This window comes from Python bivittatus, unplaced genomic scaffold (assembly GCF_059951505.1).
Source record: "Python bivittatus isolate LINGU-HERP-01145 unplaced genomic scaffold, Pbiv_v1 ctg000480_np1212, whole genome shotgun sequence".
NCBI classification, from domain to species: domain Eukaryota; kingdom Metazoa; phylum Chordata; class Lepidosauria; order Squamata; family Pythonidae; genus Python; species Python bivittatus.
This window is the reverse complement of record NW_028277075.1, coordinates 20,668,469-20,694,742: the sequence shown is the minus strand read 5'-3', so window position 1 is coordinate 20,694,742 and position 26,274 is coordinate 20,668,469. Positions and strand designations below refer to the sequence as shown.

Below are 26,274 nucleotides of genomic sequence, written 5' to 3'. Positions count from 1 at the left end.
GGTCAGCAATTCATGGGTAGGTTTTCCAAATTCAGGTATTTATGAGTCTCTGGGGGTCTAGGAAGCAGAACTAATATCACATGTAACATTAGAACTGGCCCTTCATTACCCCCTCCATCACACAGGTCTTAAAAAGAGGTCCTTTATACTTATTCTTGTGCATTGCAAAGCAAGTGTGGCAAAGAATTTGCACAACCCCATTATTCAATTCAGCACTCTGTTCCAATGGTCCATAAGCAGGATGCCATAAGCAAACACATTCCTGCTTGCTTAGCCATTGAATAGATATTCAATACTGAACACAACACAGAAGTACTATCACTAGTAGCCATGAGTAGCTTTACCTTTCCTGAATTTGTATAATCCCATTTTAAATTTGGGCTAATCGTTTTCTCTCAGCCCAACCCAACTCACAGGGCTGTTGTTGTGAGGAAAGTAAAAAGAGAAAGCATTGTGTTTACTGCCTGGAGTTGTATAAAAATAAAGCTGGGATATAAATCTAATAAATAATTAATTCATGACTCTGTCTTTTATGATAGGAAGTCCCATTATTTAACTCTTCATTGTGCAAAGAAGCAGAGCCTTTATCCCTCCTTTATCTCCCATCACTTAACTTTGTTAGATGATACTATTTCCATGACTACTCTTTCAGTACCACATATAAGTAGATACACTTTTTTATGTTCCTTCTCATTTACCATAATCTAAAATAATCCAAATATTTTATCTTTTTGTTCAATCAGAATTTGCTTCAATATCTTAATGTCAGCAGCTTTTGCTGACTTATACAGAACAGACAATATTCTTTGCTTCAGCTTTTTCTGGTTCATGCATTTGAATCTAAACCATGGTCTAACATTACATGGAAATCAGCCCACCATGGTTCCTGACCAGAATTCTACAGGTTTAACAAAGTAAATAAACTATTTCATTTTCAAATGAAATAATATTCAAACATAAATTTGTAACTACATTACCAAGGCATGACTGTATAATTACATTTTACATGGTCTAAGAAAGTTTCAATTGCACTGTCATGGCTGACATCTTGCTGCTTTCAACCACACCCTGCAGACAGCCCTGAACTTCAGCAAGAAACATGAAAACCAGATCACCTGGAAGCCACACCCAAAAGATAGGGGTGAGAGCAGAGGAAGAATGACAACTTGCATTACTCTTTTGAAAGTCCAATTGGTAAACAAATTGTCTTCATACTTTTTAAAAATAAAATCTATAAATGCTATCTTTATTGCCCTGTGCAAATTCAATAAATATGTAATGCAACCTGGTTTAAAAGATTATTCTGATGGCAACATCTGAAGAATTTTTTGAGATAGAGTCTATTTCTGTAATTTATTAAAGTTGTGGAAGTAAGTCAAATTGAACCAAGACTAAAAGCTTTCAGAAAAGGGGATGGTGGATTATTCACAATGGCTGTGGTGTCCCATCTTTAGAAATCACTCCCCAGAAACAGTCTTGATATTTTAACATACAAATATATTTTTATTTATTTTAGCATTATAAACAGTTGATTTAATTTACTTTAAATCTTTTTTACCTGGCTTTATTTGTTCTACCCAATATTTTATATATATCAGCATTTTAGCAGCAGTTATTTTATATATATTTTAGTTGAGCCATTGAATTTTTAATTGGTGGCTGCTACAATAGTCTTTTGAAGTTTAGAGACATACTTGCATGCACTAATTTAGGCACTCTGGTCAAACTATTCCAATGAATCCCTAATTCAACAAAAGCAGACATACCTTCTATATAGCACAAAGTTAAAATATCATCTTTCTGCAAATCTGAAACCATGCTTATTATTTTACATGTAGTTGTTCACGTACTCAAGATATAAGAAAACAGTCAATATGGCAGATCCATAAATTTAGATATTGTCCTTTGTAACATTTCCTTTGATGGAAATAATCACTTCTAAACATTTACTGTAGCTCACTAAAATACTATCTGTTCTTGGTTTGGGATTTTTTTTCTCACTATTTATTACAGAACAATTTTAGTTCAGAAATAGACTTAAGCCTCCTTGCCTGCAGTACATGTTTGAGAACTCCCCACAGATTTTCAACAATACTCAAGTTTGGGGACTGTGAAACCCATTCCAAACCCTTCATCTTTCTTTCCTGTAAGTAGTTCTGGGTTCATTTGGGGGTATATTTCAGTTTGTTGTCTTGATGAAATATCCAATCTCTTTCCAGTTTCAGTTTTTTTCAGTAGTGAGACATGAGCTTCTAGGACATGCTGATATTTATTTGACTCCATTATTTCTTCCACCTTCACAGTATTTCCTGTCCAATGGTTGCCATAAAATCTTAAAGCACAATAAAGCCACAATAAAGCTTAACCATTAGCAAGGTGTGCTTTCTTCAAATTGATTCACCCCTTTCCCCCTCTAAATGTACATTATGTGGCTGTGGTCAAACAGTTCAATTTTTGTTTCATGAGTCCAAAGTACTTTTTCCAAAATCTTTCAGGTTAATCAAGATTTTATTTTTGCATTCTTTAGATAATGACTTTTGTGATCATGTCACAGAAAAGGTTTCCTTCTGACAACTCTCCTGTGCAGGCCACTTTATATATGCAACACTGTATTGTGGACAGCTACTCCAGTGTCAGCTAAACTTTTCAGCAGGCCATTTGCAATGACCTATGGGTTGTGTTTTTGGGGCACTTCTACCAGAAACTTTTCTTGGTCTTCTAATGTTATTGCTTGGCTTCAACAGTTCTACATAGCATTCATTTTTCTACAGTTTCCAACAGTTGAAATTGCTAGATAGAAGTCTGACTGATACACACACACACACATTTCCTTCCTTTGCTTTATAAGAGTGAATTATGTTCATTTTCAAATGCTTGGAGGGCTGCTTAGAAGAACCTGTGATTGTTGAAAGGAGACAGAGCAGCAGGCACAACCTCAGAGGTTATAAGGGCCAGGATATTTGTTCACTTGGCTAATTGTAGGCCTAACAAGCCTATCACCTTTTTGGTCCCTATTAACAACTTTACAATAACAACAATAAATTAGCAGAGAATCAACTGGAAAGGTTCCAAATTTCTGCACCTGCCCTATATGTTGTTGTCTTATTTTGAATCTGTAAAGAATTGCATGTGAATAGTAAGAATGGTTTCAAATTTGCAGAAAGATGAAGTGTTTAACTTTGTACCATGCAGAGGTTGTGTCAGCTTCTCTTCATAATTTCACCTGGGGTGCCTAGAGTTTTGCAGGCAAAAGTTATACATGCAGACATATAAACAGGTATTAATAAGTATAATCTATATCAGTATCTATATTTATGTGTTTGCGTGTAGAAAGCGTTCATGAAAATGTTAAACTGCTGTTTTTAAGCAAACAAGAAAATACAATATTGACTTATTTTGATAAAATTACTTTGTGAAAGCACTTAATCCTCCTAGGGAAAAAAGTATGTTTGCCAGGACAAAAACAATTAGTCTGCAGATAGGAACCACAATCAGAACAAGATATATACACAGACACAGACACACAGATACATACAGACACATACACACACACGTCTGTGTGTATGTATGTATGTGTGTGTGTGTGTGTGTATATATATATATATATATATATTTGTGTATAACTTTTGTAGTTTGCAAAAGAATTGTATAGAAAGGTGAAATGAAGTAAGAGCTTTGTCCTTTGCTCAATCACAGGTGGCTAGTGTTCACAAAAGTATTCTAAAGTAAGTGGAGTACATGCAAACATATCGTTTATTTTTGTCATCTGGTTTGTCTTAATCATGATCTAAAAATTCATTTATAAGCCTGTATACAAAATGCCATGTTTATATCAATATCATATGCTGCTTACTTGGAACAGTACACATTAAAATGAAGAACAGAAATCTGTGTAATGGTCAAAGACAACCAATAACAAAACCACTAAATTCTAGTTGTCAAACATAATTTACCATGTATATTTCTTCATTTCTTCTGATAAAACAGAAATTATTAAAATTAAAGTGATATGGGTGAGTGTTTACGGCTTCCTTTAAAACTTTGACTTACAGCGGTATCTATTTAAGCTAAAGGCAGAAAAAAAAAATCACACAGAGAGCTCTGTGCAATGGCCTAGTGACTTTTTATCCTCCTGTCAAACCTCAGCAGTTTTATTTGCGGTGATACATGCTGAAGAAGGTTGGAGGTTAAAGTTGATAGGAGGGCCAACAGGAAGGCCAACCAACTTCTTTCCAAAGATTACATCCCTTAATGTATTAGTGCCTGTTGGCAGCTGTTGCTGCTGACTTTACAAGGGGAAATTTTATATACTCATTAAACCAAACCCCAAATTCTGGATCATACCAATAAAGCAAATACCCTTGGAGCTTTTATCATAGAGACTTCTAATATTACAATCACATATGCTAGAGCTGTACAATGATTGTTGGATAACTACTATGAAATTGAAAAAGTTTTTTTTTTTTAATTTTCAGAAAAGATTACTGGTACAAGGGAGACTAGAAGCTTCTTCAGAGAAGAAAATAATCTTAAAATAATGCAGTAAGACTTTATTAAATTCACAAACCAGATGTTGACCAAGATTTTGTTGCCAGGCACTTTGGAAAGTCAAAGCCACAATTTCAAATTTTATTTATTTATTTATATTTCAAATTTAGATATTGGTCTTGAGTTTCAGATTTTCTAAAATAAATCTCTGCTGGCTATCTTTTGTTATCACCTCCCTGTTTCAGGAAGGAACAGCTTTCTTAAGACAGGTTCCTTTCAAAGCAATGAGTAATATAAACTTCCAGTATGTTCCTCTATGCTTTTAACATCAGATCATCATTTGAGGCTTGCTCTGTGAAACCGGCTCCTGAGCTGCTAGGTGGACAGTGACTACTGGACAGCAAAGCTTTTCAGTGCCAGGACTTTTAAGAATGTGTTACATTATATGCTGCTATATTTTAAACTAAAACATACAATAAAACATTATGTAAAATATTCAACATAAAATACACAGTAAGAGCAATAGTTAAAGAATCAGCTAAATAATAAACATAGCAATAAGGAGAATTTGAATTTTATTTAAAGTGCTTTGAGATTGTAATACAATTTTATCTAAAAGTTTTAAAAACTCCAGTAATTTAAAAACGTGCTGATTTAAAGCTACAGCTGAGGCTGACTCAAGCTCTACCAAACCCAAGAAAATGTAAACTAAGAGTTAATAGTGTTACTAGTAGTGATTTTTCTGCAAATATTAATAATTGTAATCCTCTGTGCACCTACAATGTTGTGTTTGGATGGAAGATCTGAGGCCAATAAAGATGCTTCATTGTATTAAACTTACTTTGTCTTACAAAGCACTGTCCTGCTAGAGGTACTGCCTTTGTATCCTTTCCCCCCTTAGCTACATTATTTTTTAGCAATTTTTTTAAAAAAAACTTCCATTAGCTTCTGAAATCAAGTTGGATTTTTTTATGCTGAAATATAATAGAAGGGACCTCTTCTCACATACGTTCTTCCTGGCAATTTAAAACAAAGAGTGTGGATTGCAAATGGAGACAGCAGTCAATCAAATTACATGAACTCCAGCTTTTATTTCTGGCCCTTGGCAAATGTTCTAGGTTACCAGCAGAAACCCTTCCTGTTCTGAAGAAGTACACTATGCTTATCTGTTGTCTTATTTTTTAAGAAGACTTTGAGGTTCTTTACTACTTTGAGAGGGTGCTTTGCTTGCGCTAACATGCTTTGTGAAGTGCTCTCAGGAATGCTTTGTGCTGTCCTAATGGATAGCCATAATGACTAAGTATTAGCCCTGGGATCTGAGTTACTACGCTTCTGAATATCAGTGAGAAGGGTACATGAGTGGAAGATATACTTATGCTCATGTTCTGTGTCAGTGTTTTACAGGAGGTGATGTTTGGTTCTTGTGAGGACAAAATGCTGCTTTCAGATCCTTGCCTCAATCATGACTCTTCATATGCTCTTCAAAGATCTAGCTCACCATACCTTAAGGCAGTGTTTCTCAACCTTGGCAACTTTAAGATATGTGGACTTCAGCTCCCAGAATTCCCCAGCCAGCATTTAAGCTCTGCCTTAAAGAGTAGAACACTATAAGGAATTATTGCATCTTATGCAGTTATTGAATATTTGTTTATATAATCTTTACCATGATATTCTCAAAACAATTGAAAAACAAAATCCACCGGTGAAGCATATTTATTAAGAATGAAAGTTATCAGAAGGGATATGTAAACATGAAGAAACACTGTTATTTAGCAGCTATTTGTTTTCTCTACAAATGTAGGTTCTTGACTATGGTGGATAATTATAACTCAACATGGAAAGATCATCCCTGCAAAAATGGCAACATCATAGATTCTCAAAAACAGTTAATTTGGGGATGGGCTATGATCAATCACTGCACTCAATATATTAGAGACTTGGAAGATCAATTTGCCCTAACTATAAATGTGTTTTTGAGTAGTCAAGCTGTCTTCTTTAGTCTAGCAAGATATTTAAATCAAATAAGTGTTCCTAAACTCCAAAGACCACTAACATTAGTATGTTTTAATGCTCATGTAGTAGTTGTTTTGGAGGGCAAATACAAATAAGTTCCATATGAGCTAAGTTTGTGCCCCATGTGATGGACCCATTGAATCTATGGGCCATATTTTGTTATATTATGCCTTCTATAAGGATGCAAGAACCCACTGAATACAGTAGCTTATTTGGTGAAGTATCCAGACAGTTCTGAATTGTTTTATGCACAGCTACTCACTACTTCGGTGAGGCCACTATGATTCAGTTTCCTTGAATGTACAAAATGTTTGTTATACTGCCTGTAAAACTCAGCACACCTTGTTTACTTTATAATTACAATTTCATATTTGTGCTGTGTTACATTTGAAACAGAAGTTATTTATTTGTTAACCTGCATAATTCTGGTCAATGACGGTTGTAAAGAACTAACTAGCTTTTTATGTACAAATATTTTAGAAGATTCATGGGAACTAGGCATATAAAAGGACAACTACCTTATCTCACACACAAGACACACACACACACACACATTTGGATGGAAAGCTAAAAAGGAAGAAAAATATTTTATTTAGAACTTGAATATTTTATTTAAAAAGGTTAAAATCAGGATATCAGGTTGTCTGATTAAATATGAAAGGAATGACAGAAATACTGAAAAGAAGATAGGGAGATTGTTGAGAAAACATTGGGGATACACAGTTCTAAGAGTTCTGCTGCCAGGTCTAGGACCATATAAGCTGCAGAAAGCTATTATGAATGTCTCTACAGCAGTGGAGCTCGCCCTTTATGCACTCACTGAGGCAATATGCACACTGCAGGACCAAATAGAGGATACTGACCATCTCAGAATGGACAATAGGCTAGTCCTAGATTATTTGTAATCTAGGGGGAGGGGGTAAGTTTTAAGGTTTTAAATGAATGGCTACTGAATAATTCAATCTATGCTTGAATTGTCAGAATATGTGAAATGTAAATATTCACCCTATTAGATCACATTCCTTACCAGAGTACTAGAAAAAAGGCAAAATAATATTACTGTATAAAAAATCCAGAAAGATTCCAGGAAATTAAAGGAACATTACTCTTACATTGGGGAAACATTATAAAAACGTACAGAAGAAAAGTCCTGTATAGGAAGAATAAGTGTAACATCAGTTAAGAGAAGGCCTGCATTACAACCTTTCTGGAATTCTTTGGGAAATCATATATATTGGCTATGAGGCAAGAATACTCTCCTCAGAATAATGGGCATAAAATAAAATCTCCAGTGTTTGAAAGTGAAGGGCTATGTGAAGCATTTGAAAAAGGTATATCACACATCATGAAATGGCTATGAGTGCACAGGCCTGTGGAAACAGCTGGGTAGTTTTTGAAGCAATTTGCAAGAGACAAAGCTACTTTAAGGAAAGTAAAAGCTTTCGTGAACCTGAGACATAAAAATAATGTTTGAATATTCTATACTTATTAAATTGATAAAATGAGGTGTAGAGGGAAAAAAAAGGTTCATGCTTGCATTCAACTAATTAGGAGATGTGCATTTTAGAATATGTTTATTGCATGAAAATTCAACAGGCTTTATTGTGGAGAACTAGTTGTATATGTGCACACTGCACTCACTCAAGCCACTATTGATGCAGCAGCTTGGTGGAAAAGGAATCTTAAAGAAAAACAGTTAAAACCAAAATAGTTAATTAATGATGCAACAGTGCAGCACAAGCTAATAAAAGGAATGCTTCTTGGGTAAATTATATCATTGTACAAAAATTACAGAACTATATAATATTTTGTTATCCTGAGAAGTTAAAAATTATTCTAATCTTCAGAGCCTGCTGATATATGAAACCCTTGAGTTTATGGAAATATATTTTTAAAATGCAAAGTTCAAATCTGACATAGAAATTATATTCAGTAATGGATTCAGAACCAACTTATACTAAAAGCAGCATGCTACGAGTACAGCATTATGGAAATGAATGTATATGCCATTACTGTTTTTAGCTTGGCTTCCATTTACTATTTCTTCCTCTTTTATAGAGGCAGACAACTCTTAGTGGCCTAGGATCCCATTCCATTTGACTCTGCCAACTCAGGGATGAAGGGAAGTTGTGGGGAGAACCATAAATGGAGACCGGTAAGATTTTTTTAAAATTAAAAACTCATTAAAATTAAAAGTTAATTCTTTAGAAAGAGTGAATTCTGAAGGCATTCTTTGTCACTGAAATGATAGAGAAGGTTCTAGGTGCCATGCTACAGGACATGGAAACTCTATAGGACCTTCAGCTGTCCATTTATATTTTACTGTCTTTCCTCTGTGAATTTTAGATTCAATGGGACCTATATGTTTTACTGACCCTTTGCAAAGCATCATACTGTAGATTTGAATGGTTTTATATTAATAATGTTTATTGTGTATCTCATATAGCTTATCACTTGCCCATTAGGATACTTTAAAGTGATCCAGAAAGCTGATATTTTGACATATATTTGTCTATTATACTGATTAAGAGGGACTTCTAGAAATATCAGTGTTAAAATTATGGCCCAAATGAAATATATCCAGGAAATTAATTATCCATCCAATACAATACAGAGTGCTCCACAAACTTCATCAAGCATTAAGACTTTCAGGCAGCAATGGAATATAAGTTCCAGTTGACAGATGGTGAGCATCTCCGCTCAAACGTCGTTATGGTTTAAAGAGTACTATGTACAACTGATGATTCTTTGAGTCAGTTTGGTCTAGTGGTTAAGGCTAGAAAGCAGGAGACTGTGGGTTCTAGTTCTGCCTTAGGCATGAAAGCTGGCTGGACGATTTTGGGCCAGTCACCCTCTCTCAGCCCAACTCACCTCATAGGGTTGTTGTTGTGGGGAAAATAGGAGGAAGGAGTATTAGGTATGTTCGCCACCTTGAGTCATTTATAAAAAATAATAAAGGCAGGATAAAAAATCTAATATATCTATATCTATATCAAATATTAAGAAGTATACATTATTCTCTATTACATAGAAGAAAGATTTAGGAATCATAGACAATTTGAAGGATAGTGTGGGATGGTATCATGAAAAAGTATATATTTCCTCTAAGATGATAATTAAGAATTAAAAAAAAAATAGTAACCTTTGCTTCTAAAATGATGCTGTACAAGTGCCACCCATTTCAGTAGCTTTCTTTTTTTCTCTCAATAGATCAAATCCATTATAACCTTCTTTCTCATCTCTTTGTGCCCATTTTATAACCCATCGAGACCAATTTTTGTCCACTGGATATTTCTGTAGTTCAAAGCATGAATTACCCATTCTACTTTCTTTTTGAGTCATTTTTTTCCATGTTTGCTCCTGAACTGAGATCCTTATGCTCTGCTACTTCCACAGTAATGCTACATTATAATCAGTGTAGTGGAATACATATGGGATACATTGATTGTATATAATTTTACATTAATACATTCCATTTAATGGGACAATTATTGCTAGTATATAAAGATTAACACAAGTGGAACCACTACTGTGTAATGAAGCTTTTCTAGTTTCCATTCTACAGTTTCCCCATGCCCCCAAAAGCTGTTTGGGATGGTTTAGCTAAAGCAGTGAGGATAAACAATGGAAATATTTCTTTGAAAAACTGAGCTGAATTGCCTTGTGCAGACCTGCCTTTCTACTTAAACAGGACATTCTGGAAACAAGCACTATGCAGTAGTTCAAAAGATACATAGGATTTTTGAAAAGATTGCATTTAATTTTATTAATTTTATTTTATTCAGGAGATATAAGCAGTAGACTTTTTTTAAAATTGTGAAATAATTCAGGCTAATTTTTATACTTAATACAGTCTTATTTTTGAAATATGGAATTTTGAATAGCTATAATATGTGCAGAAAAACATGTGTTGAAGATGTACTTTTGTGAAGTCAATTTAAAATATATAACTGGTAGATAAATTCATGCAATACCTGGTTATGACCTGGAGATGGTTAGTGTAATTGATAAACCTCCCCTGCTATTGCAGGAAATGAAAATTGCAAAACCTTCCAATCACAAGAAAAGGCTGAGGAAAGGAGCCAGCCTCTAAAATATGAACAAGCTAATGCCAAGACTATTAACAAACAGCCAGATAGTCAGGCTGCTCCTTTCTTAGTATACAAAAACCAGTTTAGTTATGCATATAAAGATATTTGTAAGCCTTAACATGAACACACAGCATTTTAAAAATGGCACAAGTACTATTCCAGAAGCAATGACACTATAATCACCTGTAACATGGTTGAAACTGTAAAGAAATAAGAGAATGTACTAATGAAGCATGTTTGTCAAATTAACCATGTTGCTTCTAGTTTTCACCATACATGGGGCACTTTTATATCAGAGACTTTTAGCATGTCTTCTGTACTTATGTCTTGATTTAAGACGGAGTGACAAATTCATTTATGAGTATATACTACAGTATATATTCCAACATCCTTATTCATCTGTATAGAAAAAAAGTCCTTACTACTTTAAAGTTCACTTTTGGTATTTATCTGAAAAGATGATGATATTGAATTCAAGATTTCTAAAAAGGAAGAGGAGAAGTTGAGTGATACTCTAAAACTTAAACATGGCTCTTTTCCATACAACTCGTTATAGAAATACAGAGAGGAACCCATCTCATGTTTGTTTTCCTGTATAGAAACTAGCCTTAACCTAAAGAAAACTAATATTTTCAATCCTGAGTGAAATCCCAATTGATCTGAATGTGCTTAAGCTCAAATAATGCTCTCTAAATTAGGATCAAAGTTTAATTTTAAACAAACCAACAAACAAGAATCGCATAAGTCATAAGTGTAGTATCTCCCTTTTAAAATATGAATTATTTTCAAGAGTTAAAATCAAGTAGTTACAATAAATGCTTCTGAAATCAAGTAGTTACAATATTCTTGATTCTGAAATCAAGTAGTTACAATAAATGCTTTGTTTTTATATTCAACCAGGAAAGTTGAGATTATACAGAATAATTTGTAATGGAAACTTAAAAAAAAAGTAATGGAAAAGTATAGGAGATTTTTTGTAAATTTATGTAAGTTATACTACAAAACTAACATTTATATAATAAAGTAAAGCATTAAATACTATAACAGTAACTAGTTTTACTAACTGTAGAATTAAATAAATGAAAAAAGTGTAGTAAAGTATACTCCTTATATAGTCTATTTAATTAGAAATTCTCAAGTCTTACAATATAAAAAGTTTAACTTAATTTTGTTTTCATGTATATGTATAATAAAGTATATAACAGATTAACCTTTTAATTAGTAATACACTTTTCAAAAAGGTTTACATTTTAATAATGTGAAACAAAGCCATGTGACAAGCTCAGTAGCAGTTTGAGATAAAATTTTTAAAAATCTAGAGGGGAAATTGAAAGTATAATGCATGATGGGCAATTAAGGATATATTTTGACAATTCTAAGTGGTCAAGTTTTTAAAGTATGACACTGAAACCTTAACCTATCCATATAGTAGTGATAAATGAGGCATTTTGTGTCATTACAGTCCCATAAATCACTTTCTTTAACTGCTGATGGCTTTTATCAGATCTAACCTTTTCAAGCTTCTACCAGAGTGCTAACATTTTCAACTCTGACATACGTGCAGTTTACAAATTCTGCAGCTGATTAACTCTGGACAGAAACTCACTGTCATCATTGTCTTCATTCAAATAGATTCAGGTCTCCAAAACTCATAGGGACTCTCAGTGCACAAACAAGAAAAATGAAAATACACAAATGTTGAGGAATTTTTAAAAAAAGTATTACTTTGGGATCCCCTTTTTATTATCTTACTTTCAATTCTGTTCTTGATCACTGATAAATATTAAGCAAGACTTAGAATATTAGAAAGTATACGGACAAGAGTAATATCTGGTGGTCTGTAATTAAATTACATAAGTTTACTAATAGGGTGTATACCTTTTTAAAAACAGATGTTACATAAAATTGCAAATCAGCATTTTTTTTTAAGGTTGAAAAATAATTATTCAATACATGCTTTCTAAAAATCTATGTGTAAATAGAGTAATATAGCAGGAAGAATGGCAATAACAATGGTTAAAGGGTACTTAGATCTGAAAAAAGCAATGTAGGGAAACAGTATAAAAACCATGATTCCCAACAGATGTGAGAAATAACTAATTATGCCATTGGCCATGTAATCGTGAATATATACAAAATTAAAAGTACCATATAATATGAAATACTTCATCTATCTTACCTATTGTAAGATCTGTAATTTCAAATATAATCACAGTATGGTATACATAAATTTTGAAACACTCTGTCTTCTCATTGTGTATGCTTTTATGTTTAAAAATATAAGATACACTTACATAAATTGGGATAGATACAGTCAAGGAAATAATGCTAGAATTGTAACTGATACAGACAGTGAAGCAATCCTCAAATTTAAGGCGGAGGTATTGTATTCAGTAATGCTGGTCACACTAAAAATCTTGATATTTTGTGTGTGATCACTGGAAGCTTCCTATTTCAGATAGGATTAGTTGTGATATGAACTAATACACATCAGACCTAAATAATGAAACATGAAGAGACAGACTCAGACCACACAAATATGAATGTCCACAGAGATCTTCCTGTGGCAGATTGCTTCTTTCCAATAATTTACAAATCTCTGAAAATAGTGGCAATGATTATTTTTTATGCATTCCAGCTAGCATACTCTTTTAATGTCATTGTCTAAATCTATCCTCAACAACCTTTTAATTTCACTAATAATATCACACATGAAAGAAGTTACAGAACTACAATTCTGATGTAAATCTAGGGAACCTTATAAGTATTCATGACAACGGAATATTTATTGTTTAAAACAAAACATGTGACTTCTTGGTTTCTATATCAAAGAGCAGTGATGGATGATGTTATGCTAACCAAACAATCCAGAGGGAACACAGATGTTTTACTATTCCCCCTCAAAAAGAGCAAAAGATTTCAAATTCACTTTATACGCATCTATGGAATGAAATGTTCGTAAGTAACATATAAAAAATATTCCACACTGCCAGTTAAATAATATATAAACCAAGTAACTACACATGACAAAGATTCTTTTCTATATTTAAAATTGCATGAGTGGCCTTCACACGTACAACGAGGCCTCCCTTTGTTCTCTGCTTTTCTGCATCCCTACCCCCAAATATTCTTCAGATAAGTTTCTAACCTTCTAGAACAAATTTAGTGTGCATGCGATGTATTCATAAAGAGTGTGAATCAGTTCCATCAGAAGTTTCCATTCTGCTGGTAGATGGTGTCTGCTATAGGATTACATATTTTAACAAATGATCCAAAGATCTGTTTTGAAGTTCCCTTAGTCCTTGCATTGGCAGCTGGTTCTCAGGTACATTAAAGCAGTATTGCTAAAAAGCTACATTAACATTGCATTAGAAAATCTTGGGTGGCAAATGAGAAAAAAGAACTTCATTGGCTCTCAGAAATGCCCTTCCCTCTATTATACGTCAAGCCCTCTCTGCGTGGATTTGGCCATCTGTTAAAGATATACATCTTTACTGAGGGCCTTCATTAAAAAATAAATGTCTTTTTATTTTTTAATCAATTTATAATATGTAGTATTTTTTAACAATTTTGTCTTATTGAAATGGCTTTCTTGTATCTTATATTTTATCTTATTTGGGATTTGCAGGGGAAGGCACAGGCATGGTTCTCTCAGTGTTCTCCCTACAAATATGTAAGAATCGGACCATAGAAACTGATTACAAAAATCAACATTTTTGGATGTTCTGTACAAAGATGTACAGAATAAAGGTTGGATATAAATCTAATAATAAATATATAAATAAATAAAGTTAAAATGGTAATATTATTAGAATAGTGGCCACCATTGCTCTTGGAATCTAGAAAATGCCCACTTCCTGGAGCCAGTATTTGTGCTACTGCAAATTTAGCCACTTGAATAAAAAACTTAATTAGATGCAGTTCCCTAGCATGGGATGCAATTTTGTTATTGTTGCCATATACTCATAGGAATGCATTGCTTGTGGGAATCAGACTTCTTTTAAACATACTGTATTTAATTTAATTTATTATTTATTATATTGTACTTTAGATTTTGCAGGTGACGTTTTGAGCTGCATTTTCCCAAAACTGCCAGATCCTAAGAAAGCTATGTAAAAAACTCCTCAGATACTAGATCCATTTATACGGACCTGTGTATACTTCTCTCAAGTGAGTATGTGGCTTGTCTCACTGTATGTGGCTCGTCTCACTGTATGTGGCTCCCACAGTGCAGTTCTAAAACATTAAGTATTCCAGTTTTTGCTTAAAATAAATTCTTTACCTCATAGTATAATTGTCAGGTGCGATAAAGTGGCAAAAATCAAATAAAAGATGAAACACAGAAAAAAGAAAAGAAAAGAAAACAGCTTTCAAAAGTGGAATATTCATTCGAATCTAAGAATTTTGGATTTAAACTTTTGTAGGGAGCAACAACCACAATCTGACTTAGCACAATTTAAAATTCACTGTGATAATTACTTGCAAACGAAACAGCCCAAAAATGCAATACTCATGAGAATACTCAACAGCTATCCAGTATCCTAATCTAAAAGCTCACATAGGCAAAATCTACACTAAAGTCAGTTCTCTACACTAAATCTACACTAAATCCAGGCATTATGCTAGTGCAAGTCTTTCCCAAAACCAGTTTTAATTAGTAGGTGCACCACAATAAACAGTATAGTATAATATCTTGCTCTATTGATAACACAAAACAAAACTCCACTGTTTAAAAACACTGAATCCCTTGCTCCTGTATATTTCATACAAGGTTTTAAAAAAGGTATTTCCTATTATTCCCTTCCATTATCCTTTTTAATTCTTTGTAATCAGTTTCAATCCCTTGCAGTCAGCTATATAATGTTGATGAAAACTCCTGGTCTGATTCTTCTTCCTTATACTAGGTTAATGTGGAATATTCTCAAGCAAGGTTTTACAAGACGAGCTGGGTTCAAAATCTTGAAACATATTGTACTTGATAGCATATACTGTGTAAGCCATGACTGCCCAGCAGACCCCTGACTAAATACAGACTGGATTACTCTTTTTTATGAGTAACCCTTTTTGGAATTAGATGAATAGAATAAATTTTAGTTGTGGCTTTCAGCTGGGATACAGTACTGAAAGTACCTAGGTGACTTTGGTGTTTGACATAGCCTAGAAAATGGATGAGATACTGTTGATCTATTTTCAACTCCTAGGCCTCTGACCTAGGGTATCTCACAGAGTTCCATCTTATCCCTCAGGCTGTTCAACTTCTACATTAAAGCTTTGGAAGAAATAACCTGGAAGTTTGGACACCCAGCTCTATTGCCTATTGGGCACAATTTAAGGTGTTGATATTGAACTTCAAAATCTTAACTGGCGTACGGCCTAAGTATTTAATACACTGCCTTATTATTACAAACCTATCAAAACTTGTAGCTGCCTTGAGTATTTGCCAGAGTAGAAAATGAGGAATAAAACAAATCAATAAATATATAAATTTTGGATTTTATGATTCTGCTATTGCTACCCCCAATCCTAATCATGATCCAGAACAGGTACATTTACCTGTACAAGGACCTGAACAAGCAATTAATAACATATAGTTGGTAAAAACATCTATATTTAAAAGCATAACAAAATGACCACAGTTAATCAGAATCCAGGAAGTAATATGGTTTCTGGGGATGCAGATGCATTGATTGCAGCAAGGAAGAGGACTATCCTATCTTCTCACTATTGCCTTGGACATGGAATCTTGGAATGAGGATAAATGTGGTTGGGTAGAGGGAAAACATTCTAAGTGGTATCAACCAAATTCATACATGTAACATACTGTATTTCTTCCCTACTTAGATTCTGAATTTCTTTCTTTCTTAGGTAAGATTTTGATGCAACACATTGGCATTCTTCCTGTTATTAGTGAGTTAGAGAACAACCTGAAGACATTACTGTAGAGTAACCACAGCAACACAAATCCTATAAAATGTGCTACCACTAGCAAAGTTATTGTGCACTTATTTTGGTTTCATCCTTTGCCACAAGTTGCCCATTGCCATAAAAGGTAAAGAGTCTCTTTTTATAAAGTTATCTTGATTTCAAAGTACAAAATAAGATCATGAACATATTGAGAAAACTTTTCAGACTATAAAACAAATCTCAAAACATGTATCTTATTACAAGTAAGCATGAAGAGGGGTTTGATATGGCATCATTAGTATATTTCTATAGAATGTTGTTTAAAAGAGGACAATATCCTCTGTAATACATAAAGTAATCATACCTGTTTTGTAGACTCTATATGGGATTTCTTTAATTATTTCTTAAGTTTACATGATATAAATGTTACAACTAGAATTTGATAATATAATGTGTAGTATTATATCCTGGAAGCAAATCTCATTTAAATCAATGGGATATACTTTAGAGGAGACATCTACAGGATTCAACTGTTTCTTGTACTGAGTAGATTCATGGAAACCAATGGGTCTTAAAGCCATGACTAATCTGAGTCACCATGATTTCAGTAGATATAATCTAAGTCTCACTTAGTTGAATTCTATTCAATCTAGAGTCCTAAAAATCTAGCATTAGATCCACAATTCAACTCTCCCAATGTTTTTAATTTACCAGAAAATGGTTTTCCATAAGGTGTTCAATATAAATTCTTAAGCATTTTTTCTAATTTGAACCAACCTCCCCTGTTTCTATTATATGCAAACAGAACAATGAACAAATTATTAGCTCTCTTTCTCCCATACTCCCATCCTCAAAACTTAAAGGATGTGATTTAGAGTGACTGGAAAGAAAGAAATTAAGACATTGTCTCCAGAGTTCCAGATCTTCATCTTTAAAATAGCTAATGAGAATGTTATTCAGTTAAATAAAATCTAGAGCTATGTCCTGATCAGAGATCATTTATACTTAGTCTCGTTTGATGCTCTGCTTATTCCTTGCAAGGAAAAACAATGTCCAGCTGTGAAATAAAATCTGAAAGAACTGCTCATTAGTCACCAAGAGGCTCTACAAACACTTTATTTAATATCTGATGTACTATTTACACTGGTCATGTCTTCTTTTTACTTGTTTTGCATATAGTCCAAGATTCTGTGCTTGCTGTTTTCTTATAAAAAATTCAGAAAGTTTAATTATACAGTTTTCCATTTGTTAATTTAAAAGGAGAAGCGATAATATAAAATTTCTCCAGCACCTGATCCTTTTTTATAGAAAAATTAGTGGATGTGAGAATAATTCTTATGCAACTCTTATAGTTAGAAAGATAGATAACTCAATTATTTGATCATTTATCAAAATATTCAGATGTATAAGAGGCTCTAAAAAGATTGATGACTGAGAAAGTCCACTGATTCTCCAGCCATCATATTTGTGCATTTGACTAGACAACATTTTTCGCTGGCTTCACAAGCAAGCTTCATTACCCATCACTCCACTGAAAAGAGTTTATTATGAGGCTGCCATCTTGGGGAGACTATTATTTAGATGATAAATGTTGGGAAGGGGAAAGTGTCTAGCCTTTTTTTAAAGATGAGCTTTGTGATAAAAAAACAAACAGCATCAACATTTCTAATTAACTTAAATTTGGCAGATATAAATACAGGTCTGTATAACTATGGTATGGTGCTGGAATAGCTATCTGAATTTTACAATTAATCTGTAAAATGTAAATTAACTAATTAGAAATGCTATACCTTTTATTAGTTCATTGCTTACTGACATTTATTAACAAGTGAACTTTTTATTTTAATTTAGGATAATTAACTTATCAATTTAACAAATTGAAAAATGTATGTAAAATATATCATATCATAGGCTTTCAAATAGTATACTCTTTTGTTCTTATTCAATTGTTACCTGGACTATTTAATTATGTGCATTCTGTTTCTAAAATCCACAATGCATTTTTTATGGATTTCATTTACAACTGTATACCTAGTGTATCCTACACATATTACAGGTAGTCTTCACTTAATGACCATTTGTTCAGTGACTGAAGTTACAACGGTGCTGAACGAATGGTAGTTACAACTGTCCTCAAAGTTATGGCCATTGCAGCACCCCCGCGGTCAAGTGACCATTTACGACTGGAGGGTGTGCCTCAACTCCCCCCACCTGCATATCTCCCCCCCATGTCTGCTCTTTTGGTCACCTTGCACTCCACCACCCCTGCTACCCTGCACTCTGCTGCCCTGCCGCCATCCACCCCAGCTGACCTTTTCCATCTTCTTCCTCTCGCTGGTGAGGCACACCTAGCCAAGGCAGCTGCTGGCTCTTTGCGACACGTCAGAATCCCTCCACAATGCTTCCAGAGGTGTGCCTTGTCAGCAGCAAGAGGAAGAAGATGGTGAAGGTCAGCTGGAGGGTGTGGGGCAGCAGGGGTAGATGGTGGAGTGCAGGGCAGCCAAAAGGGCAAAGATGGGGGAGATAGGCAGGTGGGGAGTTGAAGCAGAGGTGAGTGACGCAGGGTGGCAGAGCCTCGTATGCTGAAGAGAGCTCACTGGGACTGGCTGGGGAGGAGGCAGTAGGATGGAGCCTGCAATTTGTGCAGGACAGGAGAAGCATGAGGTCCTCATCTAATGAGAGTGCAGTCCTTGCTTAACGACCTCTAGCAGGACTACCAGAACTGCTGTCACTAAGCAGTGTGGTCACGTGATGTTTTGCCTAATGACCACTTTGCTTAGTGATGGAAATTCTGGTCTTAATTAGGGTTGTTAAGCGAGGACTACCTACATTATAGTTTTTTTAAATTATGCTGATTTTTTTTGTTCATATACATATTTTAAATTTCATAATTTGATAAGGAAAGCATTTATCAATGTGCATGGGAGATAGAAGGGAATGTAGCTAGGCCAGAATTTTAGCAAGCAAAATAATCTTCATATTCAAATCAAATCTTTATTACTGTCATAGACCAGCGTACAGAAGATGGGTTACAGTCATTGAAAAAGCATAAAGGATATATCAAGAGTAAAAAAAGGAAATCTAAATCTAAAAAAAATGTAAAAACTATTAAGAAAAGCTAGAAGATATAAAAGATATGAATTAAAAACTATGTGAAAAGTGAGAATCTAAAAGAATCTAAAAGAAGGGATAGGAGCATTAGATAGGTATAGGAGAGCATAAAAGGTTAGTATGTGGAAGACTATATCAAGTTACAAAGCACTCTAATATGGTGAAGTAGGTGCTTATTAAATGTAGTTTAATAAGCACAGGTCATCATGCAGCCAATTTTGAGAGTGGCAAGATTGTATGTTGTGGCAGGATGAAAGCAACAGGGTGATGTAAAATTGTCCTGTGTACCCTGGGTATTTGGAGAGATGATGGTGTCCTATTGGAGGCAAGCTGGCCTTGACTATATCCACTATTCCCAGCCCAGTTCTGTGCAAAGGCACTGTAGCACAGTAGCACTGAAACCTCAGTTTAAAACAGAGGTGGAGAAAACAACAGGAGCCAGTGTAAAAATTACAAAGCCCAAAAAGGAATGACAGGCAAGGTCCATTCTCTAAAAGGAAAAATGACAAGTCATGGGTATGCTTATGGACAGCCACTTCCCATTTTGTAAAATCACTGTATGTGTGTAAATGAGCATGCCAATAACTCTTCATAGTATATATTGTAGTATAGTAAATAAAATTGTTTCTACAATTTTTTTATGTAAAGGCTCAGTAAAAAGAAGAACACCCAAAATGCCAGATGTAAATGCCAATTAAAAATTACAAGAAACCCTGAAAGGTAAATTTTGTAGAGGTTGACATTCTCTGACACAGTGGATTGTCTGTGGCCAGGCCTTTGGCAAGCATAGTGGGATCTATGCTGTCAGCGTTTATTGTACATAAGCCTACATGTTTGTCTAATCTGAATGAGAAATACCAAGGAAATTGAAGCTGATGTCTTGCAGCAACAGAGATAGATGCTTAAGTGTTCTGTCAGGGTTGTAGGATAACCACCAATGATGTGACAATATTAAAGGAACAGAAAATAAAGGTAAATAATTTAAGCAACATAAGAAATCATGTTCTATTTTTTAAAAAAGAAAAGGAAAGGAACTTATAAACTATTCTCATGAATCAGACATGCCAATAAAATGCTCAGTAACAAAAAACTGGGGGAAAACCCCCCCCTGAAAATGATATTTATTGGCCAATGTAATCTTAATTACACATTTTGTGAATTTAATATTGTATTATCCTTAAGGCTGAAGCAAATGGTGCTATTTGGTTTCAAAGATGAAAAATATTATTTTGGCTTATTTAATTTTTTTATGGGAAGCAGTAAGCAAGAGTTTTAAAAATATAAACAATTATTTGCCACCATACATGTTCCAAAGAACAGTCTGCCCAAAATATCTGGACTGTCAGACATACAACTGTGCAATTTATTTCATGCATTATCCATTAAATTAAATGTTTGTATGTCTTTTGAATTAAGAAAACTATAATACTTACATCAACTTTAAACAAAGAGCAAGCTGTATATTCACATCACAAAGAAAAGCTCCACTGCAAGTGTTTTGGATTACAAACTTCCTTTGGGAATATTATAATTCATTTTCCATTGAGGAGATTCAAGATTATTTTTTCCACCACATCCCAGTGATTGCATGAAATAATACACAAATCCCAAATTCATCCCAGCCCATTTTCTAAAGCTACTAATGTTACAACAGGCATTTGTGTATAACAGAGATAAAATGGAAAATTTATGAAATTCCACAAGCAGCGGATAGCTTAACCAGTCCTTAATCCCTAAGTGTTGGAGTAAGGTCAGAACGTTTCAGTACCATGCCAGAGTGTCAAAATATGTCAACAAACCATCACACTGTGGGAAGAAGAATGACCTTTCAGATCTTTGTGTTTTGGCTGCCAATGAAGCTTTGGATACTGGGTACGCATGAACAGTTTTCCTAGATACTTGACAAATATAACTCCCAAGGTTTCTACTAGGTCTGTTAAGCCAATGCTTTAAAACCCTAAACTGCTAGTTATAGCCACTGTGCTAAAAAAAGAATGTTTCTTCTAAAATGTCCACATAATCTAACATTCATTCAATAAATCAGTTGATAACATTATTACCCAGGAATTCACTAGGTTAACTCAGTCTTTTTTGCATCAATTTGCAGCTACATTTCTGAAATGATTAATGATGCACAGGTATTTCATCTTCAATACGAAAGATGAGATTTTATTTTTATTCTTAGCCAATATGCAGAAAAAATAGTACTTTTATTAGAGGCAATTCAGCTGCAATTCTAACTCTACTTACTAGACAGCTAATTTTGAAGACGTGAGTTTGCAAGACAGCCTGCAAGTTGCAATCCTAAAACTAGATGTATAACAATCCACCTCTATTCAAAAGAGTACACATAGGATTCTAAACTTAGTATGTTGTAATTCAACTTCACATAATTTACTCCTGAGTATGCATATTTAGGATAATTCTACATGAGCTCTTTCTATAAAAAAACTTGGGTGGAGAGTAAATGAACACATTCTGACAATTCAGAGTACTGGAGTATTTTTTTCAGTATTTACTGTAAGATTTTATGACAGTGTATTTGCTGCATAGTAAGGTGTTTATTGATTACAGCGATCCATTCATATATTATAGCAGAATATCCAAAAAGTGCAATTTTGCAAAGGAAGTTAACTACAGTTAATTACATTATCACGCACCACTGATACTGTGTATTACAGCTGTACAGCTCTATGGATTTCAAGCAGAAAGTGTTTTGGAGGGAGTATGAATGAGTATGCCACACCTACTGGTTCATTCTTAAAGAAACTTTTTTCACCTCATACAGTAACTGCACAATCCCAGGAAAATATGTATCTGAGATAAAGAAACACCAACAATGCTCCCACACTCATTCCAAAGCACTTTTGGTGCCTCCTGCAAATGTGTATTTTCCTGGGATGAAGGTTACCACATGAGCTCAGGAAAAAACACAGTGTCTTTAAAGAGGAGCCACAGGTGCAATGTGGGTGCCCATGACTCCTTCAAAATACCTTTTCTGTTTCAGATCTGATGTGTTGCACATTCCTCTTGTACATGCATGAAGTAAGAAGTAAAATAATCAATACTGAATAGCACACTAAAATTTTGGAGCAACCAATCTGTAGTTTCTTCACCCACAACCTGTAAGAATCTCAAATTTCAGCACCAGGATTGAGTCAGTAATGGAGAAACTGAACATCTGGTGCTATTCAAATTAGATGGTGCTATGCTAGAGAGGCCAATGGCCCTATTTGATATTAGGCAAAAAAAAAAAAAAAAAAAAGACTCATGGTCCACAGTAAGTTAATATTTAGAAATCTGCTAATTCTTCTTATTTTTCAAAAACTGGGGGTTACATTGGACCATATATTGGCTCTATAACCTAGTGCTAACCAGAGTAATTACAGCAAAGACAATCATTTCAATTCTTTTCAAAATGTATATACTGCTTTTCTTTTCTGTGGCAAGATGAAACTAGCAAAACTAACAAGTGCAATGTACTAATACTGAAGATAATAGTGCAGATATAGTCTCTATAAACCATAAAAATGAGGATATACCTGTTCCAGTAACTCCAAAACTGGTCATTTAAGTATGCTTGATGGCTGCATTCATCACCAAAAGAGGCTTTGCTTTCAATCCAATGAATTATGTGACCTTCTACAGCTAAAAGAAGAAAAAGAAAAACATTACTCTTGTAACTTGAATTTGAGATTTTTAAAAGATTCCCAGATCACAGAAAATGAAGACAAAAATAAAATTTACTGAAGTGTGAAATTATTCAGATTAAAACTTTCTGAAATAGATAGCCTAGATCTTTAACCCAGAGATATATCTATGTTAAGCATATTTTAACCTTTAAGGGTACTTACTTATTTAGAGATAAAATAAATATGTGAGAAAGACAAGCTTATGAACAAATGCTTGTTCACTTTGTTCTGTTAGAAGTTGTACTACAAAAATGACAAAATAAAATAAAATAAAAATAATGACAAAGGAACACTTTCCTATAGAAGTACTGCCATCAGTTGGATCTTAGTTAAATATGTGGAAGAAGATAAGATATTGCTCAGCATTTGTTTTCACACTGCTGAACTATTTGCATTAGGACGTTGATTGAATGACTATGTGCTGTCAAGTTGGTGTTGACTCTTTAGTGACCACATAGATAGATTTCCTCCATGACAACCTGTCCCTAACCTGTTCCTTCATGTCTTCTAATAGTGTACCTATCGCCATGGTAACTGATTCCATTCACCTTTCTATAGATCGTCCTCTTCTTCTCTTTCCTTCCACCTTTCCTAGCATTAGAGATTTCCAGAGAGCTAGGTCTTTATGTAATGTGTCCAAAGTACAATAATTTGAGCCTGGTCATTTGTGTCTCCAGTGAGAACTCTGGGGTGATCTGTTCAATGATAATTTTTTTGTTTCCTTGGCTGTCCATAGTATTTTCAGGAGTCTTCTCCTGAAAATCAAAATTCAAAAGCATTGATTCTCTATCTTGCTTCTTCAGCACCTGCTCATGTTTTTGATGCTGTAAACGAGCTCCTCCACTTAGCAATAATATAAGGGGGCGGCTGAGACCTTGGATCAGATTGCCCTCATGCGACCTCTCCCCTCCCGTGGATTCCATTACTCCCCTGATTTACAGAGGAGCTGAGGGAGATGAAATGAGAGAAGAAATGTCTAGAACATTGCTGGTGCTCAACCAAGGATGGGCTTGACCACACACAGGTTAGAGCCACTATTAAGGCCTACCTTGTGGTGGTAAGGGCAGCGAAGTGACAGTACTTCTCCGCCCTTATTGCATCTGCAGATTGCTGCCCTGCAGCCCTGTTTTGGGTGACACATGCCCTCTTGGGTAAAGGGGGGGGCATTTTTACAGGGGCGTGCAGCAGAATTTGCTCAGCATCTGTCAGATATAATCGCTCAGATTCACTCAAAGCTGGACTCCAGCTTTGTTGCAGGTCCAGAGGAGATGCCTGGGGTGGAGTCTTGCCAGGTTATCTGGGAACAGTTTGAACCTGTTGGATCCGAGTAAGTGGACATGGTCCTTCAAGCTGTGAGCTCAGCTATCTGCTCCATAGATCCATGGCCCTCCTGGCTTGTGAAAGCAGACCGGAGGGTGTCGTGTGAGTGGGCTCTAGTGGTGATCAATTCTTATTTGAGGGAGGGAGTTGTTCCTTTGCCTCTTAAAGAGGGTTTGGCGCATCCCCTCCTCAAGAAGCCATACTCGCTAGATCTCACCATACTGGACAACTTTTGTCCAGTATCTAACCTCCCTTTTTTGGGTAAGGTGGTTGAGAAGGTGGTTGCACAACATCTTTAGAGGTCCTTGGATGAAACAGATTATCTGGATCCTTTTCAGTCAGGATTCAGACCTGGAAACATGGGACAGAAACAGCATTGGTCACATTTTTAGATGATCTCTGGCATGGGCAAGATGGACGTTCTGCATCCATCCTTGCCCTACTTGACCTCTCAGTGGCTTTTGATACCATCGACCATGGTATCCTTCTGGATCAGCTCAGGGGACTGGGGATGGGCAGCACGGTGTTGTGCTGGTTTGTCTCCAGGGTCAACTCCAGTTGGTGATGTTTGGGGAGGAGAGGTTTCACCCTTGGGCCCTACTATGTGGGGTGCCACAGGGTTCGGTGCTCTCCCCTCTCCTATTTAATATCTACATGAGACCTCTGGGTGAGCTCATCTGCTACTATGGGGTAAGGTATCACCAGTATGCTGATGATACCCAACTATACATCTCTGCCCCTGGCATCAGTGATGCTGTGGATGCCTTATCCTGGTTCCTGGAGGCTGTGAGGATCTGGATGGGAACAACAGGCTTCAACTGAAACCTGGCAAGACTAAGTGGCTTTGGGTTTAGGGTCCTGCCGGTTCTGGGACAATACCATATTTGGTGCTGGATGGGGTGACACTGCCCCGGCCAGACCGGGTGTGCAATTTGGGGGTCCTCCTACACTCGTGATTCCTGCTTGAAGAGCAGGTGGCAGTCATGGATAGGAGGGCCTTTGCACAGCTTTGTGTTATGCACCAATTGCACCCCTTCCTGGATCGGGAGGCTCTGGTCACAGTCACTCATGCCTAGTCACCTCCAGATTGGACTACTGTAATGTACTCTACATGGAGCTGCCCTTGAAGAGTATCCAGGAGCTTTAACTGGTGCAGAATGTGGCGGTGCAGACAGTTATGCATGCTCCTAGAAGAGCACATATTATACCCCTGCTTTGGGAGCTGATTTGGCTGCTGGTTTGCTTCTGGGTCCAATTCAAGGTCCTGGTTTTGACCTTTAAAGCCCTTGCATGGCATGGGGGCAGGTTATTTGAGGGACCGCCTCTCCCTGATCACATCAGCCCATCCCATTAGATCTGGCTGGGAAGGTATGCTATGTGTTCCAATGGCCAGGGACTTGCATTTGGTGGGTCCCAGGAGGCAGGCCTTCTCTGCCATGGCTCCTTCCTTGCAGAACACTCTCCTCCTGGTAGTTAGGCTCGTCCCTTCCCTGCTGTCATTTAGGAAGTCCCTCAAGACATGGTTACGTCATCAGGCTTGGGTGTCTTTGGGAACTGAAGACATTCTTAGATGGCTATGACTGATATTCTGCTCTCTCTCTGGGGTTTGTATATTTAAAAATTTTTAAACTTTTTGATAATGTTACATTTTAATA

The 26,274-nt window shown here is 35.4% G+C and overlaps 1 protein-coding gene, 1 long non-coding RNA gene and 1 pseudogene across 3 annotated transcripts in view; 2 read left to right on the top strand and 1 right to left on the bottom strand.

The window, feature by feature from the left end:
- The window catches only part of LOC112541189 (uncharacterized), a 116,600-nt gene extending 99,823 nt beyond the window's left edge, over positions 1-16,777 (top strand). The window contains exons 2-4 of the long non-coding RNA XR_015796990.1: positions 8,560-8,656; positions 14,644-14,762; positions 16,458-16,777. This is a non-coding gene — a long non-coding RNA (uncharacterized LOC112541189). The remainder of the gene's footprint in view (positions 1-8,559; positions 8,657-14,643; positions 14,763-16,457) is intronic.
- Positions 1-26,274, bottom strand: part of CDIN1 (CDAN1 interacting nuclease 1) — a 150,009-nt gene that overhangs the window by 38,111 nt on the left and 85,624 nt on the right. For both annotated transcript variants that reach the window (XM_025169528.2, XM_007421115.4), the window contains exon 10: positions 23,150-23,255. In XM_025169528.2, coding sequence (XP_025025296.1) covers positions 23,150-23,255 — 106 coding nt within the window. The remainder of the gene's footprint in view (positions 1-23,149; positions 23,256-26,274) is intronic.
- Positions 19,352-20,080, top strand: LOC112541188 (ATP synthase F(1) complex subunit epsilon, mitochondrial pseudogene; annotated as a pseudogene).